Here is a 21,304-nt window from a genome sequence, read left to right on the forward strand (position 1 = left end):
GTGGAGGTTTAGCGCGATACCATCCAGGAGGTTTACATCGATGCTTTCGAGTTTGTTTTACATGGATGTCTACTGCGCGACCCTGTGATGCTTTCCTGTGATTGATTCGTTGTTAGAAGCCAAGTCGTTATTACCTGCGCTATCCGAGTTGATACTTTTTATATAATCCCTTTTTTTATTTAGTTTATTTTTGAATTTCTAAAGTAACTAAATTCAGTAAATTTTTGAAATATGAAGGAGGAAATGATTATTTACAGCTGACATTTCATCACTGTCATCACTTGACTGACACAACATCGCAAAAGCCCAGTCTTTTTGTCATTCAAATTTCATTAAATTACATCACTTAATAGTGGTTCTACCTCGACTGACAGCGCAGGTGACCTCCTTGCTATGTGCTGTTGACATCGACCGCGACTTAACTAGTGGCATCTACCGCGACCTACACATCCACCTCGACTTACTTGTTATGTCCTTACCCTTAGGGTAAGCACAGAACAAGTAAGTCGCGGTGGAACTGTATGTGTCGGTCGCGGTCGATGTCGACATCCATGTAAAACAAACACATTGTAATGAATGTAAGCGAACAGAGCAGGTAAGTCGCGATGGAGGTTTAGCGCGATGCCATCCAGGAGGTTTACATCGATGCTTTTGAAACTAAAATGAGTTTGTTTTACATGGATGTCTACTGCGCGGCCTACAAGGATGATCTGAGATGATACTTTTTATATAATCCCTTTTTTTATTCAGTTTATTTTTGAATTTCTAAAGTAATTAAATTCAGTAAAGTTTTGAAACATGAAGGAGGATCTTTTTATTTACAGCCAATTGATAGTGGTTCTAGCTCGACTGACAGCGCAGGTGACCTCCTTGCTATGTGCTCTCGACATCGACCGCGACTTAACTAGTAGCATCTACCGCGACCTACACCTCCACCGCGACTTACTTGTTCTGTGCTTACCCTTAGTTGATCCTTATCGGGACAAAATAGGAAAAGGAAATAAATAGAAAAATCATAAATAAGCCCATACAAATACCTTTATTATCAAAAGCAATGCTCTGAAAATCTAATAATTAAATCCTGTGGGCATAATTGTCCAAATGAAACTTTTACCATATAATTAATCTAATTTAAACAAATATTTATCGCTTTGTTCCTGATACCATTTGTAAAATAAACTAAACAAAACAAATTTAGGTATTTGCAAAACTACTTATACTTCCTATTAAATTGTTGAAATGTTGGAACCTTAATTCATATGCTTTTACGCAAATATTTTAACTTCTGATTATAAAGAACATCTATGACCTAAGTTATTGACTGATCTTTTTGATTCACACACAATGATGTCTCCTCTTGACCCAAACAGCTCTTCCTTGTTGATTATGTTAGGCTACCAATTAAAGCCCTCTCCGTTCTTAGCATCAATCCAGCAGCATACCAGCAACTATTTCTCCAAAACACAAGTCAGGCCGCTTTTGACCAGTACTCGTTCAATAAACTCCAAAACTCTCTCCTCTCTTTTTCTCAATAATAATCTCCTGAGGCCCAAGTATCTTTTTTTACTTGGTGTCACAAATAATTTTAATAACTATAGTTCTTGTAACTTATTCTCTTGGACTTTACAGAATCAAAGAGGTTTTTCTTCTCAATTTGATTTGTCTCTCGTTCCACTTTTCAGCTACTCTCCACTATCAAACAACCACTAGTACTTGCTTCTGCACTATACGCGAAAACTTTCGACTGCCTTTCTCGGATACCGACCACACAATAATCTTTCTTTTCCAAACTGTCTGAACATTCAAAACCTCTCTTTCCCCCTTCCAAATTGCCAAGCCAATCAGGAACATTTCTCTTTTCCATTCGAAATCCCAGGTATTCTTTCAAACAATACTTCTACTCAAACTAATCACTTTTCGGAAATTATACAAAAATTCTTGTGTTTAAACAAACAGACTTAAAATTCCAAATCTCTCTACCTTTATTTTTCTAAAAACTAATAATTGAAATTACCTGTGGATTTTACCTTTCCCGTAACAAACAATCTTTTTAAAATTATAGTCCGAAATAAATTTTCTTTCACTTCACTGTATTTATAAATGTCTTTAAGTCTTCAGGGAAAAACTCATTAAGGAGAAACCCACTGCGTAAAAGCTACCTTCTACTAAATAGTTATAAATCAATATACGGGGTGTATCAAATTTATGTGCCCGCGTTATAATTAAAAATTAAAATTTTTACTCTATCTTTGATTGATAAAGTGATACATAATAATACATACATACATTTTGTACATACATAGTACATACATGCATATCCACAAACATTTTCCCTTTTTTAAATAGAAATTAAGTCATATTTCTGAGCTCGGTAACTTTTGAATGATATAACCGATTTTCAAAATTAGACATGCGTTTGAAAGGTAATGATTAATACTATCAAAGGCCGGACTAAACTTTCGAAGTTTCTGCGGACGAGAACGAAAAACAGACCCTAAATAGGAAGGGCCGTAAAATCCACACCCTTGGAAAAAAATGAATGGTTGACATATCAATGGGTGAGTATTTTTCTGAACTTTAAGTTGGCAGTTGGCCCAATTTTCAATTCAGTCAGATTTAGAAAATCGAAAATATCGTGTATACATTATAGTGTCTTGTGTAGAGGGGTGCGGGTGTGCGCTACTGGCGGGAACTGCTGTTCTTTGGTAATGTAATGATTTGAAAAACATACACCTTGAATTCTGTAAATAAAAAATTTATCGTGCTTGAATATAAACTTTATTAAAAGAATCTTTTAAAACAATGTTAAATAATTCTTGTTTGATTTTGTTTAGCTTTTGTCATAATATATTTGAATATAGATGATAGCATATGTGGAAATCGTAGAAAAAATCATCGGTAGCAATCGTCTATTTATGTCAAAGTATCCTGGAACTGATAGTTGAGGTCTAAGTTCCACGAAAACCACAGAGAGCTCTTTTATATACTTGCTAATCAAAACATCAGATACTTCTGATTTCAGTATATTGAAATGTTTAATTAGAACTTGTCCTGCAACGTCGATGCTATCACCAGCTAAAGTTACAGCCAAAACGAATATCTACAACAAACCAAATAGTAAATAATTATAGAATAATATTGTATGAGTATTCAATGAATGTATAAGAGGTATGCTTGTGAAAATTTACAAATTACAGTTAATTATCCCTGAACTACTGACATGCGGTATACCATACCGCGCCGAAAATATATTTTGTTGTAAAACGTGATGTATAAAAGATTTCTAGAACACCAACTATCCAGATTCAAGTGCTGTGTAATAATTGTAGCTGCTCACAACGGCTGCAGTTTTAGTATGGTTAGTCTTTGAGCTACGTTGACGTAAATATTTCTTGCGGTATTACGTAACGCATGTCAGCGTTTACGTTTTACGTTTCTATAGTTAAAAGCAGTGTAGTGCATTCTTTCGCTATTAGTATGGCATCAAGTTCATTCAGTCGTACTACTTTCAACCGCTTTCAACGTTATGTTACTATTTTTTAGTTACTAAGGCTCAAATTTGTCTAGTAATCCGGTTTTAAAGATTTTGTAAAAACCTCTACCATTTTTTAATAGTATGCATTTTATATAATATTTTATTTGAAGCAGTATTTTATTTTGCAACAGTGTGAAGAATTATTTCGTAGTTGATGTAAAAAGTAAATACTGTTAGTCCGTTGTTTAACGGTAAAATATTGAAAAACCTCTAAATTTTAAAGAACCGCTTGGATTGACATGAAATTTGGCAAACACATAGCTAACAAGTCAAAGAAAAAAAGTGATATTGTGCCGATATGTGCTTTTGCCATGGCGGTGATTTTCACCCCCTATTGGGGGTGAAAAAATATTCGTCCAAAGAAAGACAGGAAATGGATAAACTGGCAAATTTTAAGTAACTTTTGTCCTATAGAGTTTTTTCATTAAGTCAATACTTTTCGAGTTATTTGGCAGTGAATATGTTCATTTTTTCAACAAAATAACCACGCTTTTTGTTGTTCTGAAGCTATTTCCTTGTGGCATTTTTATGATTAATTATTTATATGGGAAATAAGCCATATGAGCTAGTACATATTTTATATTTTAGTATTACTTATATATATGTAGTATTATTAATATTATTTATAATTTAAACATGTTACAAGTCAGAATTTGGTATTATTTTTTGAGAGTAAATTAATGTAAGACTAAATACTTACGAAGTCGGGATAGTATCGCAGGGTTTTTCCTGGTTTTCCCTTGTGATTTACTATGAAGTCTCTAACGCAAGAATTTTACTGTCGTTGCATTTGGTTGTCTTTTTAAAGACAGATCACATGTTATAATTTTTTATGACGGATATTCTTGAGTTGGGGTTGATTTCATGTAATCGAATGAACTATCTTTCAGTAAGTCGTCCCAGGAACGCAACTCATAAATATTGGCAATATCATTTTAAAGTCTTCTACTTTAAAATGTATAATATATGTCTGAATTGCCAATATAAATGAGTGAGATTAAATAAATTATTAGAAGAATTTTTTTGCTTAGCAACAACTCTTTTCTTTATTTTAGTAATATTTTGTATTTTGACAAAGGCACCCGATTTGGGCGTCGAAACGTTAATAAAATTATTTTTTTCATTTTAGTTGTGGCTTATTTCCCATATAAATAATTAACCACGCTTTTAGACGGTTTTTCGCAAATAACTCAAATAGTAAGTATTTTGTCGAAAAAACATTCATATCAAATTATAGCCTGTAAAATTTAAAAAAAAATGGTGTATACATCACGTCTCTACACCTAGCAGAATCGGAGTTGTAGCTAATGAAAAATAGGTTCATATTCGTCAAATTCCAAATGGAAAACTTTAACGTGAAATAACCAAAAATGAAGCACATTTCGGGGGAAACTCATTACAACTTATTTAAAGTGTTTAAAAAAAGCTTCATTTTCGTTTTATAAAAAAAAAATTCTAGCATCAAAATTAAACAAGTTACGCTCAAAATAAAGTTACTCCCTTTTGGTTTTCGAAAAAAATCGAGAAAATCACCCCCTAATTAGTATCTTAAATGAACTTAATCGTTACGACTTCACAAGATTCTTGACTCGTGTATATATTGTTTATATGATCTGTAAGTTTCATCGGTTCAAAGTCCTTATTATTGAAAGGGCTGTAGTTAAAAGGGGTTGAACGAGTCACTGATCACGAATGTATGCAAATTTAGAAACACCAAATCTTAATCAATTTCTTTTTGTCTAACAGAAAAACAAAAAAATACGTGATATCCAGAAAAGCAAATCTGACTTTTTTTTATTTTTCGAGACTTTTGGTATCTCTAACAATTTTTAAGTTATTTTGAAAAAAAGCATATTTTTCAAAATTTAAATTTTTAAAATTTTTACTTTGAAATCAAATTTTTTCAAAAATAAGCACTTTGAATCGATGAAACTTACAGATCATATAAACACAACATAAATAAAATAAGTTGTGGAGCGGTAACGATTAATTTCATTTAAGATGCTAATTACGGGTTGGTCTTCCCGATTTTTTTTTTGCAAAAACAAAAGGGACCAACTTTATTTTGAGCGTAACTTGCTTAAATTTAATGCTAGAAACTTTTTGTAAAAACAGAAATAAAGCCATTTTTAAACATTTTAAAAAAAGTATAATGGGTTTTCCCCAAAAAGTGCTTAATTTTTTGGATATTTCTCGTCGAAATATTCCATTTGAAATTTGGTGAATATGAATCTATTTTTCATTGATTAAAACTCTGGTTCTACGAGATCCAGAGACCTAAAGCGTACACCATCTTTTTTACTTTTTTATAGGCTATATTTTTGCTAAGAACGGTTTTTTCGAAAAAATACTTACTTCTTGAGTTATTTGCGAAAAGCCCTCTAAAAATGTGGTTGTTTTGTTGAAAAATGAACATATTCACTCGCAAATAACTCGAAAAGTGTTGACTTGGCGAAAAAGCTCTATAGAACAAAAGTTACCTAAAATTAGTCAGTTTACCAATTTCCGCACTTATTTTGGACATATATTTTTTCACCCTCCAAGAGGGGGTGAAAGACACCCCCAGGGCAAAAGCACACATCGGCACAATATCACTTTTTTTCTTTGACCTGTAAGCTATACGCATGCTGAATTTCATGTCAATCCAAGCGGTTCTTTAAAATCTAGAGCAAAAACCGTGAAAGAATGGATTAAGTGATATATAAGATAAATTCATATTGAAAACAAAGGCGAATAGGCATAGGTATGACATACCGCAATTATCAAAGTCTAGGTTCTGAAACATCTACGTCAGTAGTCAAGACTTTATAAAAATCTACGAGGAAAATAAAATTCCTGTAGCTGGCTGTAGACCATAAATCACAAAAAATACAAGATCCTTTGTAAAAGGTATATTTAAAAGACCCCAATAAGGGTTTCATCACAAAACAAAATGTTTTCGCATTAACTGGTAATCCATCATCAGTTTTAAGCCAATAGCATGCATGCGTACCTTCCGTACACACATAATAAGTTATATTATATTAATATAACGTATATTATATTTCTTGCACACTAAACACACATCCTCTTTTCACTTGACTCCACACCATCTCAATCGGGTTCAGCTCGAAATGGTAAGGCGGCAGTCTCAAAAGCTTAACGCCATATTTTTCCGCAATTGTTTCAATTTTGTATCAAGTTTGTTTTCAATTACGGTATGAACAAACGGGTCTTTACAAATAAAAACTATAATTTAAAAATATTACTAAAATCTAATGGGAGGGAAGCAAAATATGCTAAATTTGCAGCCACTCGAGCGTTATGGGGGCCTATTGGGTTGTGATTATTAGGCCCTAAAACCAAAAAAAGTGTAGTAAAGTTTTCCGTTTTGGTAGGAACTTTCCATTTTTTAATTTAATTTTCCATTTCCAATAATCGCTTTTTCCGATTATAGCGCCATCTATCCATAATTCGAAGAAATATCTTGAATAAAAGTTGCTCATTTTTACGTAAAGAATCCAAATCTGTAATAAAAATTTGGGGTCCCATTTAATATTTTAAAGTAACCCATCACACCACGTCCGTGGGGGGTCGTGTTTGATACAATGCGATAGATTTTTCAAAAACATTCTGTAACTGTATTTTGCAGTTTTTCGATCTGATGTTCATTTTGCGAAATATCGTGGGGTGTGTATTTAAAATTTTAAATTTACCCCCCACCCCTCTCCGTGAGGGGTCATGTTTAGTATCATTCGCTAGATTTTTGAAGAATATTAAAGATTTTTTTTTTAGTTTTTCGATCTGACGTTTATTTCGCGAAATATTCGCTTTTATTTGTGAAACCTTTTGACTCACCCATTTCCTTATGCCCCGCTCAAACCGTCAGATTTTTTAAATATACACTCTTTTACATGTACTTAACTTACCTTATCTTAATCTGACAATGTCGAGTATTTTTGAGGATAGATTTTTTTTCGGGCCCCCCTTAACGAACTTCCCTGTGTTTAGAGCCAATATATGGTAGAGGTACATCTGCAGGGTACCAGGTTCCTCACCATATGATAATCTGACGCGCTCGAATAACTGCAAAGTCCCCGCTTGGGCTCCCATACCATAATAAAAATAGTTTTACAACTTACTACAATCTTAATCACCATCTGCAAACTGTAATTATCTATCCTATAGTTACTACTATAAAGACCATCGATACTAAAAAGAGCTTGTTCTATCATAATTAAAATCATCACTATCAACTGTGTACTAAAAATCGCATTTATATTTGAGAATACTAAAAAAATAACTGCATAAGAATCTTTCATAATCACATATTGTTTTTTATTACATCTGGGTTGATATAACGGGACTTACAAAACATTTTTGTCCTGATTGCAATAATTTTTAGTTTTTTCCTGCCAACAAAGCAGACTTCTTCAACAAACATAATAATGACTATCATTTGCAGGTCAATTACAAATATTACAGTCCTTGATGCAGAAAAATATGTTTCTAGTATATGGAAGACAGAAGTTCCAAGCCTTCTTCTTCTTCATGTGCCGTGCTCGATTATCGAACGTTGGCTATCAAATTGGCTATAGTAATTTTGTTAACGGCAGCTCGGAAAAGGGATGCAGAGGATCTGTTATACCATTCTCTCAGGTTTTTAAGCCATGACGTTCTTCTTCGACCTGGCCCTCTTCTTCCGTCTACCTTGCCTTGTATTATTAAATGGAGTATATTATATCTCTCTGGGTGTCGCATAACATGGCCAAAATATTCAAGTTTTCGATTTTTAACTGTTCTGACGACTTTTATGACTTTTCCCATCCGGTGCAAAACAACTTCGTTACGAACTCTATCCACCCAACTTATTCGTAGGATTCTTCGGTATACCCAAATTTCAAAGGCTTCCAATTTCTTGAGAAGAGTATCTGTTAAAGTCCAACCTTCGACACCGTACAAAAGAGAAGAGAACACATAACATCTCACTAATCTAATTTTAAGATTCAAAGTAATGTTGTTTCCACATAAAAGTTTCTTTATCTTAAAGAATGCAGCTCTGGCCTTCTCTATACGTATTCTAATTTCTTTGCTCATGTCTCAGTTCTCATTTAGATTACAACCAAGGTAGGTGATACTGTTACTGTTAGTTCCAAGTAGGATCAGCAAAATTAGAATTTTTAAAAAAATGTCCAATTTTTTAACAAATTCAGGTCCCAGCAAATTATCAAAAATCTGAAGCGAATCAAAAATCGTATTCCAACGTTGTATGTTTGCAATTACACCGTACAACGTGCTGACCGTAAAAACGTCGACAAATCCTTTGTATATGGAAATAAGCATGACTGGTTGTTTCGGCCTCTTATCAAAAAGAAAAAATATATACATCATTAGACTTATACCAAACATAGCTGCTGGTAGTATAGGTTGCAACAGGCATCCTAGACGCTTTGACCTAACAGGACAAATCGATAAAAATAGATCTGCATTTGTAACACCATTTTAAAACTGTCGTATCTCTCATCAATATTTTTTGATGATTACTGAACGTCACGATGATTATTACTAACCATAAAACAAAACATCGTAAAAGATAAAGAGCATGCCTAAAATACAAACAAACCAAAATCGATATCAACCAATTTAGGATTTCAAACAATGAAACTTTTATTCCAGGATAATAAGGTTTTTTCCATGACACTTCAACAGCCAGGGTACTAAAGCGTTTTTTCGACAGGTAATACCTGTAAGAACAAATTGTAACTATTTCCTGCGTAGGATCTGGCAGCCATTTTTATTTATAAACAATTTAGTGTCAAAAAAGATCTTTTTTCCTCTTTTTTTGCAAATTAATGGAAAACAGTATGAGTTATGGTTTTCTTAGAGCAAACATCTTCGAGGGAATAGAAAAAGATTTAAAATGACGTATTACAAAGTTTAATACACTCATTTATTGTTAATATAATTGAGAAAAAAGGTCGAAATTTCAAAAAAAGAAAATAACTATTGTAAAAATGAGTATAGAGCGTTGAAATTTTTGTAAAATGAGGGCCCTTTGGTGCTTATTATGTGACAAAATTTACAAAGCGATTCATTTAACTGTTTAAATTTTATTCAAATTGTTTATCCCAGAGAGCTATTTTTGCAATAACATAAGTCAGAAAAAATAATATTAGAACCATTTTACATGTGTCAAATGAAAGAGCATGAGTTATCCTATTTATCCTTATAAACTTTTTATTTTTTTATATAATAAATTATATATATATATATATATTACAATTTTTAGTTATTATATTATATATTTATTACTTGGTAGTTAAGCATCTACAAATCGGTAAAAAATAGATTTTTTTGGAAAAAGTTATTTAAAAAGTTTAAAGGATTCAAAAAAAGAAAAATTGGCGATACTTTTGCGCAATTATTTATTACTAATATATGCCTTTTTTGTTCACATTTTTAAACCAATTTGAAAGTTTAGTTCATGCTCTTTCATTTGAGACCTATATAATGGTTCTAACATTATTTTTTTCTGACTTATGTTATTGCAAAGAAAAGCTCTGTGGGATAAACAATTTGAATTAAATTTAAACAATTGAATGAATCGCTTTGAAATTTTTGTCACATATTAAGCACCAAAGAACCCTCATTTGACAAAAATTTCAAAGCCCTATACCTATTTTTACAATATTTATTGCGAAATTATTTTTTTTTAAATTTCGACCTTTTTTCGCAATTGTATTAACAATACATGAGTGTATTAAACTTTGTAGTACGCCACTTTATAGCTATTTGTATAACAAGGGAGGAAAGTGCTACTTTTCCTCCCGAGAATGAAGTTTACTGTACGACGCGTAGCGGAGGGCAGTAATCATTCAAGGGAGGAAAAGGCACTTTACTCCCATGTTATACATATGATTTTTCCACTTTCCTCAAATAACAAGTCATTTTTTAATTTTTACTTAAATTATTTATGTAACTAACCAACAAAATTTATTAGAAGTAAAATTAACAAGTAGGTACAATATAACTGTCAGCTGTCAAATATAAGTCAAATTATTAATGTAAACATTGATAAATCAAAATAATAATTTACTATTTTTTACCATTCTGCAAAATACAGGGTGTTTTATAAATAAACGTTAAAATGTATAGATACTTACGTAATAGAAAATAGATATTTTACAGGGCGTCAGTAAGTTATATTTCATGAATGAAATACTATGACGTCACTTTTACTTTTCGTCCCTAGGGAGGAAATAGTATACTACTTTATGAGGCGGAGAAGCATGACTTTTCTTGACGCGCCCGATATTACGCGCCGAACGAAGTGAGGCGCGTAATAGAGGGCAAGTCAGGAAAAGTCGCTTCTTTGCCGAATAAAGTATACTATTTTTTCTTCAAACGTAGCAATTTTCAACCATAAATAGTACAATTCATGCTCAAAAAATTTTAAACCCTCATGATTCGCCAACATCGGGAATGGTTGCTGAAAGTTGTGCTCGACCATCAGTATCATCAACAATTACCAATGCGTATCAAGAGTCGGAACATTTTTGCACGGTTTCAATTTTGAAAATGCCTCATTAACTAATTGTACTTTTAATATTACTATAAATAAAAATGATGTTTAATTGTTGTTAATGACATTTGTATTGTTGCTTTGTGACATGTTTCATATTGTTGCCATGACAACATTTTTCCCTCCGCCGTAAAGAAATGGAAAAAAAAACTGCTCCCGGCGGAGGCATCAAACTTTGGCAGGATCAAGTTAGATAAGTAATGTCATCATTATTTGACGTTTGAAGAGAAAATATTTTTTCTTCAAACGTCAAATAATGATTACATTACTTATCTAACTTGATCCTGTCAAAATTTGATGTCTCCGCTAGCAGCAGTTTTTTTTCCCATTTCTTTACGGCGGAGGGAAAAATGTTGTCATGGCAACAATATGAAACATGTCACAAAGCAACAGTACAAATGTCATTAACAACAATTAAACATCATTTTTATTTATAGTAATATTAAAAGTACAATTAGTTAATGAGGCATTTTCAAAATTGAAACCGTGCAAGAATGTTCCCGACTCTTGATACGCATTGGTAATTGTTGATGATACTGATGGTCGAGCACAACTTTCAGCAATCATTCCCGATGTTGGCGAATCATGAGGGTTTAAAATTTTTTGAGCATTATCGTTCTTATTTCTTATTGAATCCTCTATATATCCTTCGGCAACCGTGCTTGATTTCCAGCCCCCATGTCGTTTGAGGCATTCTAGATTTCCGCCTCCATCAATTAAAAGTGTTGCTGAAGTTCGTCGTAAAGAGTGACCCGTGTATGCGCTTGCATCGTTTAAATTTAAATAACTAGACAACTGTCAAACAACTGTAACCAGGGAGACGCAAATCCCACTGACGACTTAATTATTTTAATTTCTAACATCTAGACGACTTTGATAGTTGTCACAGTTAATTTCGAGTAAAAATAGCGTATGAATTGTACTATTTATGGTTGAAAATTGCTACGTTTGAAGAAAAAATAGTATACTTTATTCGGCAAAGAAGCGACTTTTCTTGACTTGCCCTCTATTACGCGCCGAACGAAGTGAGGCGCATATCGAGCGCATCAAGAAAAGTCATGCTTCTCCGCCTCATAAAGTAATATACTATTCCTCCCTAGGGAGGTAATCAGGTCCGGAAAAGTATACTTTCGATAGAAGTAGGTGGAAAAAGCTTTTTTCATTCTCTCGAAGATATTTGTACTAAGAAAACCATAGTTCTTACTGTTTTCCATTAATTTGAAAAAAAAAGGAGAAAGGAAGCTTTTTGATACTAAATTGATTATAAATAAAAATGACCGCCAGATCCTACGCAGGAAATAGTTAGAATTTGTTCTTATAAGTATTACCTGTCGAAAAAACGCTTGAGTACCCTGGCTGTTGAAGTGTCACGAACAGGGTATATTTTTGTCTTATTACCCTGGTCTATTTGTATATTTAACATTTTTACTTAACATATTATTCAGTCAACATGACGATGTACTTATCCAAAATTCTCGTGATACGCCAGTGAAATAAGGCAAAATTATACCATGTTCGGGACAATTAAGCAGGCAGGTTACAAATGGGTTTTTTGAATACTATATACCTAATACATTAAGGCGGGTTGACATTACTAATGAATAACGAACGTGGCTCACGCTTACGTATTTTGCCCGTGCTGGTATTAGATCTTTTATTGTCTATTTTCAAACTCGAGCAGTACATTTGTATTAATGCAATGCATAGATACAAATGTACTGCTCGAGTTTTAAAATAGATAATAAAATATCTAGCAATAGCACTGGCAAAATACGTAAGCGTGAGCTACGTTCGTTATTCACTAGTAATGTCAACCCGCCTTTATACAGGATAGCGACAAATTATGGAAACACTGTAATATCTCGGAAACCGCTAGAACGATTCTTATAAGTTTTAGTTTGTGAGGATCTTCTAATGCGGTCGATATTATAGTGATAATTACATTGTTGTCAAATCTTCCGTTTTTCTGGAAATTTAATGAACTTTCTTATTTCAAATGGAACACCCTGTATATTTTTTGCGTTTTGAAGTCCATAAGAAATACTGATTATTTTTCATGTTATATTCCCCATACCTAAATGCCATAATTTCGGAGTTATTGCTACATTTATTAAGAAAAATTTTTTTAACAAATTATAAAAATCAATTTTTTTGGCCCAGGTAGACATTATTTTAGGTTCTTTGGACCATTGGGAACAAACAAGTTTTTTCGTAATTTTCCTCTGAAATTAATCGTTTCCGAGTTATAAACAATTTAATATGAAAAAAATTGAAAAATTACAATTTTTAAAGTTATATTCAATTTCCTACTGATTTTCTTCAACAAGATTGTGTTTTATACATCAAATTTGCTATTTCAGTGGCCGATGGTATGTTAGTGATAAGCCCTTGAAGAAACGTCAACCTCACCACCCAAAATCATCATCAATTGCCCAAAAATTTTAAAAAGTATCGAAAACCTCCACATTTCACCCTCCGTAACTTTGGAACCATTGATTTTATTACACTTATGTATAGAACCTTTTTTGTTTTAAATTTTGTGTAGAACATTTTTTTATGGAACATTGTTTACGCTAAAGTATAGTTTCAGAAATATTGACTCTCTCCTGTCGTTTCCCCATTACTGAGGATCGTGATTTCTTCCAATATTCCTAACAATGTTTCTCCATTGGTCTCTATCTTCAGCTGCTCTAAGAGCTTCGCAGAATGAGTTTCCAGCTGAATTCTTTATTTGGTCGGACCATCTAATTGGTAATCGTCCTCTTGATCTTCTCCCCGGAACGTTTCCAGAAACAATTCTCCAAAAATAATTAATTTTTCATTTTTAATAAAGCTTAATAAAGCAGTGCCGTTTCCCAGCAAACAGGTTTGAGCCCAGTTACGTGATGATTACGTTAAATTTACGGCAAATTTCAACGAATACGTAACTCGGTGATTTATGACGGGAAAAAAACGTATTTCAGTGCCAAATCATTGACCTATATATTAGTGCTTTCTTTATACATGTGTTGATTAGAATAATATAAAATCATAATGACGAATATAGTACACGTTTTTTATAATAGGTGTGAATGTCGGTTACATCGCAAAGGTACGTTTATTTCACATAATAATCACGAAACAGAAATAACTTCCTTTGGTTAAATTTTGAGAAATATTTTGGAAAACAAAATTTTACAACGGTGTTGGTTAAATACGTATCGCTTGAATTGTACTCACTGTATTTTATGGACGTCGAAAAATTAGATGTATTTCACGTAAAAGTAATGTAAATAATACCAATATTTAAACAAAAAGTTTATGATTTCGCATTTAAAATTATTTAGCATAACTATTTCAATCGAACCTTGATTTGACGCTATTTTTGCTATTTCTTTCTTTAAAAATACCACAGGAGCTAAAATGATGTTGAGTCTAATTTTCAAATCGCGCGCGGTGATGACGTACTACCAAGCCTTTCTCCTCCTTTAAATACTATCACGTGACCACGGTACGTGATTAGCATAGTTGGTTCCAAAACTAAATTAATCGATTTATCGAATAATAGATACGTTTCGATAGGATTATTTTTTATATTCTGGTATTGAAATAGATTTTTAGTAAGACCAATTAGTTAATAGTAGAAGAAATTTAAAAACAAAAAGAAAATACGTAATACTAATTTAAAGTAAGTAGAATAGTTTAACTGTAATTTAAAAATAATCGATTTTTAAAATCGATGATCATAACCTCTAATATCAGCTTCTCACATTTCTCACAACAAAAAGTGAAAGTGAAACGTGAAGAGCTTTATTTCCTTCGTTTTATTTTAGGCGGGTTTATTTATAAAAATATCTTTCGTATTAACGTTTACCTCACTGCTCTAGGGTGGAAGTGCCGCCGCTGACGCAATTAGAAAAAACAAGAAAGTGTCGAAGTGTCCTCCTAGAAATAAAAAGTGACCTGTGTTATGTTTTGTGTTTGTGTTGGCAAATTTTTTAATGTGTCTTTAGGTCGGTACCATTTTTGGTTCATTATCTTGTATAATAATTTTACAAGGCAAATGTTTTAAAGTCTCTAAATTCTACTAAATAAATACATTGTTAATACTTTGAGGATAATACATTGTTAATAATCATATGAGGATAATATTTACGTGATTCATAAATTAATTAAGGTCGAATTATTTACGTGAACCGAGGACGTATCTTTCACGTGAATACTAATATATACATTCCCTAAAAGATACGTTAATCAACACGTATTTGCAACGTGAATTTCCCAAAATATCTTATTGCTATTTAAGGTAAATAACACGTCAATTGAAGACGAGTTATTCACGTAATTTAAAGACGTATTTTCAATGTGACATTCTAACTAAATTTTCACGTGAAATTCACGTAAGCAATTTACGTATATTGGTGACAAATGTACCCAAAATTCACGTAATTAACACGTCGGTCTGTTTGCTGGGTTGTTTTGGCGGATACTGTATATTGATGAAGGAGTACTTCTACCATCATACTCTACCACCAACCCTCATTTCTAACAGCTTTCTAAGTACCAGTTAACTGAAATACCAGTGAAAAATATTTATGAATGTCTAATTAATAATTTTACTACTTACTGTATCCAGAGTCAACCCCATCAAATTGCGACGAGCTAGCCAATTACTATTCCTATAAAAACCATCTATGTTACAAAGAGCTGATACTACTAGAACTGAAATAATCGATATCAACTGTGAACTAAAAATCTCATTCACATTTGAAAACAGTAAGAAAATAGCTGTATAAGAATCTTTTATAATAGCATATTGTGTTTCTAGAATGTTTAGGTTGGTATAACCGGACTTACAAAACATTTTCGTCCCCATTGAAATTATTTTTAGTCTCTTCTGGACGATAAAGCAGATTTCTGCTATTAAAATAACGACGGTTACTATTTGCAAGTTTATTATAAATGCTGGAATTATTATCGATATACTAAATTCTTTTATTATATTAAATAGAGGGATTGCAAGTAGGACCAGCAAAATTAGAACTTTTAAAAATATTTCCCATTTTTTAACAAAGCAAGGTCCCAGTAAATTATCTAAAAGTTGAAGCGAACTAAAAATCGAATTCCACCGATTTCTGTTTGCAATTACACCGTAAAGAGTGCTGGAAATAAAAAAAATTGCGGATGATGCAGCGTATACCGAAATAAGTATGAATGATAGTTCCATATCCTCAGTAAAAAAATAATACATATATATTGCTAGGTATATACTAACTAGTACTGCTGGTAATATAGTTTGCAGAAGGTATCTTAAAAGTTTTGACTTTGCAGGACAAACCGATAAAAATAGGCCGCATTTGTAGCACAATTTTAAAGCTGTCGTATCCCTCATCAAAAATTTTTGATGATTACTGAACGCCATCAGGATGAATATTACTAACCAGAAAACAGCAAATCGTAAAAAAATAAAAGCACCCCTAAAATACAAACAAACCAAAATCGATAGCAACATTTTTGGATGCAAAACAGGTATACATTATGCATGTCTACGTGTTTTAAGCATTTTTAATGTACACATTTAGCCGAGTGTATGTATACGCTCTGAGCTTCGCTGGTGTCGCTCCTGGCGGATTACTAATTCAACTTTTACCGGTAATTTTTAAATTTATTATTTAATTGTTATCGCTTAATATTTACAACGTGAAAAAGTAATTAAATTGTAATCGATTTTTTAAAGATTTTGCTAAACATTTTGACGTTCTATTGATAAAATATGAATTTCTTACTTCGGATACTTTCACAATTATTATCGTGTAGATGGCGCCAAGATTAATACAATAATTTATAATTACATATTACGGAACATTAAAAAAACTTAAATTCAGTATTTAAAACGTAAGTATATTTAAGGTAAAATTATATACAACAGCTTTGACCAACTAATATTTTTTATAATTAATGTTTTTAATTTTAATTTTAAATTAATCACTTTGACATTTATGTCAAATTTCCGGTAAACGTTTACAGACTTGCCACTACTGGCGCTCGCGAATTTGTAAATATCCCTTCTACGTACGAGCTCACAGCGTATAGGTACAATCAGGTACAATGTCGTCTATCCGTAATCTGTGATCTGCCTTCTATTTGTACTTTCCCCTCCACTCTTCTGTATTTAATTCTAATAACCTGTATGTTTGATAAATCCAAAAGTGCTGAACAAATTACTAATAAAAAAATTGTTAAGTGCCATGTGTTAAAAGTGCCGTCGAGCTCGGATTACCGAGATATTGACTTTAGCTTTTTCCTTACGTACCGTGCCAAAGGATACCGCACACATCTTATGGAAAATTTAATGTCATTCAAATGAAATTTTACCAGAGAACGGCAGTTCTCGCCAGTGGCGCACATCCACACTCCCCTACACGCGACACTATATATACACGAAATTTTCGATTCTCTAAATCTGACTGAATTGAAAATTGGGCCAACTCTCATCTTAATGTTCAGGAAAAGACTCACCCATTCATATGTCAACCATCCATTTTGGTCCACGGGTGTGTATTTTACGGCCCTTCCTATTTAGGGTCTGTTTTTCGTTCTTGTCCCCAAAACTCCCAAAAACTTCAAAAATTTAACTACGACATTTGCTGCTTCTGATAGTACTGATCATTAACTTTCTAACGCATGTCTAATTTTGAAAATCGGTTATATCATTCAAAAGTTACCGAGCTCAGAAATATGACTCAATTTTTATTTAAAAAAAGGAAAATATCTTTCGGTATATATTGTTGTAGAATTTTTTTTGTTAAAATTCAAAAAAAATTATAGTTCATCATTTAAAAAAAAATAAATTTATATCAAAGACCATTAGATCATAGATTCTCATCGCAATCTAATTTAGCTGTTAGACAGCGTTTCGGGAAAGTTAAAACGATTAGTGATAATGATTCTACGAAATGAATTGGTACACTAACAAACAATTTCGGGTTTAGAAAGTGGACATATCGTTTTGGCGAGAACAATAATGTTTTGAATATGTTTCCGGGAAGGTTTGATGATTGTAAACACTTTGTTTTAGTTTTTAGAAGTGAAAGTAGTATGTAGAAAAAATCTAATTATGATATTTCTTAAAATTTGACAAATTGGAAAGTTATATAGAAAAATATTTGTTTCTTGAGAAATGTGGTATGGAAGGTTTTAAGAGAGGCTTGTTTTTGATTGGGTAGAAAAGGTCGGTAGAAGGGATAAGAAAGTTGGAGTCTGAATTTGCGAGAGAAGAGAGGGTCACTGTATAATGGATATCTAAAGAGAGCAGTCGAGTTTACAAAAGTGGGAGATCTGTGTATAGTGTTGTGATCGGCCTTGGCGAGCAGAATCAAGTTGAAACAGAATTGTCGACCGGTTGAAAAGTTAGTTTTTCCTGGTCCAAGGGAGATTCCTTTGTTTTGTCTAGAACGAGTAGCTGATTGATATCTATTTGCACAAGATATCGAGCAAGGAGAAAATTTAGTAAGAGAATTCGAGCAAGTTCCTGTGTGTTGTTTTGGAAGCAGTTTGGACGAGAAGGACCTTTTCGCAACATCCAGAGAGTACCTTGGGAGAATAGAGAACCACGCATTTCGGAAAAGGAGGAAGTGAAGAAACAAAAAGATTAGTTAAATAATTTGTCGGAAGGGAGAGAATTTGTTTATATCAGAAACATATTTGCTTATGTTTTTATTAAACATTACTATAACGCAGTTAGTCATTTCAAATTTAAGAATTCAATTCAAATAAATAAAATAAAATTTATTAAATTTTATATGAGAAAATAATAATTTATTTAAAGAAATTTTTTCTTAAAACAAAGATATATCAGAATTAAAGTTTGATTTATTAAGTAAGAAATTGTTGCAACAAAGTTAGTTTGCAACAATTTAGTATTTTTAAATCATACGTACACGGCTTATTTGGTAAATGAATAATATATTACATTTATATAATATTGAATGTTTTTAATTTCCCTGTTTCCATCCTGAAAGAAGTAAGCAACTAAAAATACTAGAAGCCACAAATCATAGGTATTGTATCAAATACAGAATTAGCCCTGAGAATAAAATTTATTGGAATATTAATATGAATTTAACTTTTGTTTTACATAGGAAGTGATTAAAGTAATTGAATAATTAATTGAATTAAGAATTTACCAATCAATCTAAATAAATATTCAAAGTAGAGCATAACAGTATGTATGTGGAAAAGTTAAACCGATCTAAATTTTTTTTTCTGTGTTTGAAGAGGGGGTCAGGGCCGATTCAGAACCGATGTAGTTTGTGACTTTTGACCATCCATAAGCCAGCTATAGGACTTGGTAGGTACAAAACGTCATATTTTTTTGGGGGATATATCTTCGGTTCCAGAAGAGACAAGAGAAGCGCAAATACACCAAATCAATAGCATTGAGTTAAGCTTTCAAATGATGTTTAAGCCGCCAGAATCAGACATACAGACAGCTCAGTATAGCCGAAAAGCTGAAAAACTAAACTTTGAAAATTTTGGTTTTTCGACAATTACTCAAAATTTCAACCTACGAATTGTGCCAATAACTAAGCGTTTGTAGAAGGACTCTAGGCGAATCTCACGGTGTATACCTCATATCCGGGAAAATTCGAATTTTTAAGTTTCATAAGCATGATCAAATCTATTTCTTTTGGGAAAAACGGTTTTTCAAGCTCAATAACACCTGTAATAGCTTCAGTTATCATACTTGACCTTAGATTCATCAGATATTACTTGTCAATACGTTTCAAACTCATGTTTAGTGATCAATATCAGTTAAGCCGTTTAAAGGTTATTAAGCTACAAAGGTATAATCCAATTAACGATTATTCCCTAAATAGTTAATGTAGTTGTAGTGGTCACGACGCTAAATTTGATCTGGCAACGGGCAATTCGACTTAATTTACCGGCCATCCCAATACTTTTTTCCAATCTATTTCGGATAGAAAAAAAATCTAGTGTACATTCGATGGACACTAGATCATTTGGGGGATAATGCGACAAAGGCAACTATTTATAAAGCTGAACGTGTAATCGAGAAACATTGCATTTAACTTCAACTTCATACATTTAATTTATAAATAACTTTGAAAAACTCCTGATACAAGAATAAAAAAACAGCTAAATGCCGTAAAAATGACTGGCGCATACAATATTCCAGCTACAAAAGATCTGATATGAATATCACGTTGCGCAAAAATGTATTTTCATTTTGATGCAAAACAAAATTCTAGTTTTATTTTAAAAGATTTTTCCATAATATTTGCTAAATTTGAAGTAAACGCGCCACAAAAGAGTAAATTTGATACAGTTTGAATTTTGAAACTCTTTTGTGGCGCGTTTTCTTCAAATTTAGCAAACATTATGGGAAAATCTTTTAAAATAAAACTAGAATTTTCTTTTGCATCAAAATGAAAATATATTTTTGCGCCAAGTAATATTCATATCAGATCTTTTGTAGCTGGAATATTGTATGCGCCACTCATTTTTACGGCATTTAGCTGTTTTTTATTCTTGTAAAATTAACATGAATAGATGTGTCCTGAAATTTCAGTAATTATATACCATTGCGCCAACTCTGTATTTTGATTAACAAGAGCGCAAATTGATAAAAATAAATCTAAAATCAAATAGGAATGTACGTGTGTCAAAGAGAGAAAAAAGATCTTGTGATTCGCTTAGTCCATAAATCTTTCTGACGGATTAAGACATTGGCTTACTCTTATCTTTTCCTATTATTATTGATAATAAAGTAGGTATACTTTGATTAGTTGTACCGCCTCGAATCGGCGTAAGCTAGTGGTGAATAGAATGTTTTAAATAGCCTATATACTAATATTATTTATGAATGCCAGTTTTATGGACTTCGAAATGCGATTTCGATAAACTTTAATTACAATTAGCTCCCTAATTAAGCAAAAATTAGTGTTGGTGCAATGGTATCAAATTATTGAAATTTCAAGACGCATCTATTCATGTAACTTTTATTTCATTTGAGTGACATTTTATTTTCCATAAGATGTGTGCGGTATACCTTTAGGCGTGGGTAGCTTCCATGACAATTTGCCGATATCATTCTTGATCTTTCGCGGCATGTAATAGTTGATCTGCTGATAAGCCAGTCGACAGAAAAAGGTTTCGGAGCCATGAATATTTTTTTCTACCATTTCATATTTTTCCGTCGATCTTTC

The 21,304-nt window shown here is 32.3% G+C and overlaps 1 protein-coding gene across 1 annotated transcript in view; it reads right to left on the minus strand.

Moving 5' to 3' along the window:
* Positions 1-2,771: 2,771 nt before the first annotated feature.
* Positions 2,772-21,304, minus strand: part of LOC126879542 (uncharacterized) — a 61,171-nt gene continuing 42,638 nt past the window's right edge. The window contains exon 2 of the mRNA XM_050642695.1: positions 2,772-3,100. Coding sequence (XP_050498652.1) covers positions 2,831-3,100 — 270 coding nt within the window. The 3' untranslated portion in view covers positions 2,772-2,830. The remainder of the gene's footprint in view (positions 3,101-21,304) is intronic.

This window comes from Diabrotica virgifera, chromosome 2 (assembly GCF_917563875.1).
Source record: "Diabrotica virgifera virgifera chromosome 2, PGI_DIABVI_V3a".
Classification (NCBI taxonomy): domain Eukaryota; kingdom Metazoa; phylum Arthropoda; class Insecta; order Coleoptera; family Chrysomelidae; genus Diabrotica; species Diabrotica virgifera.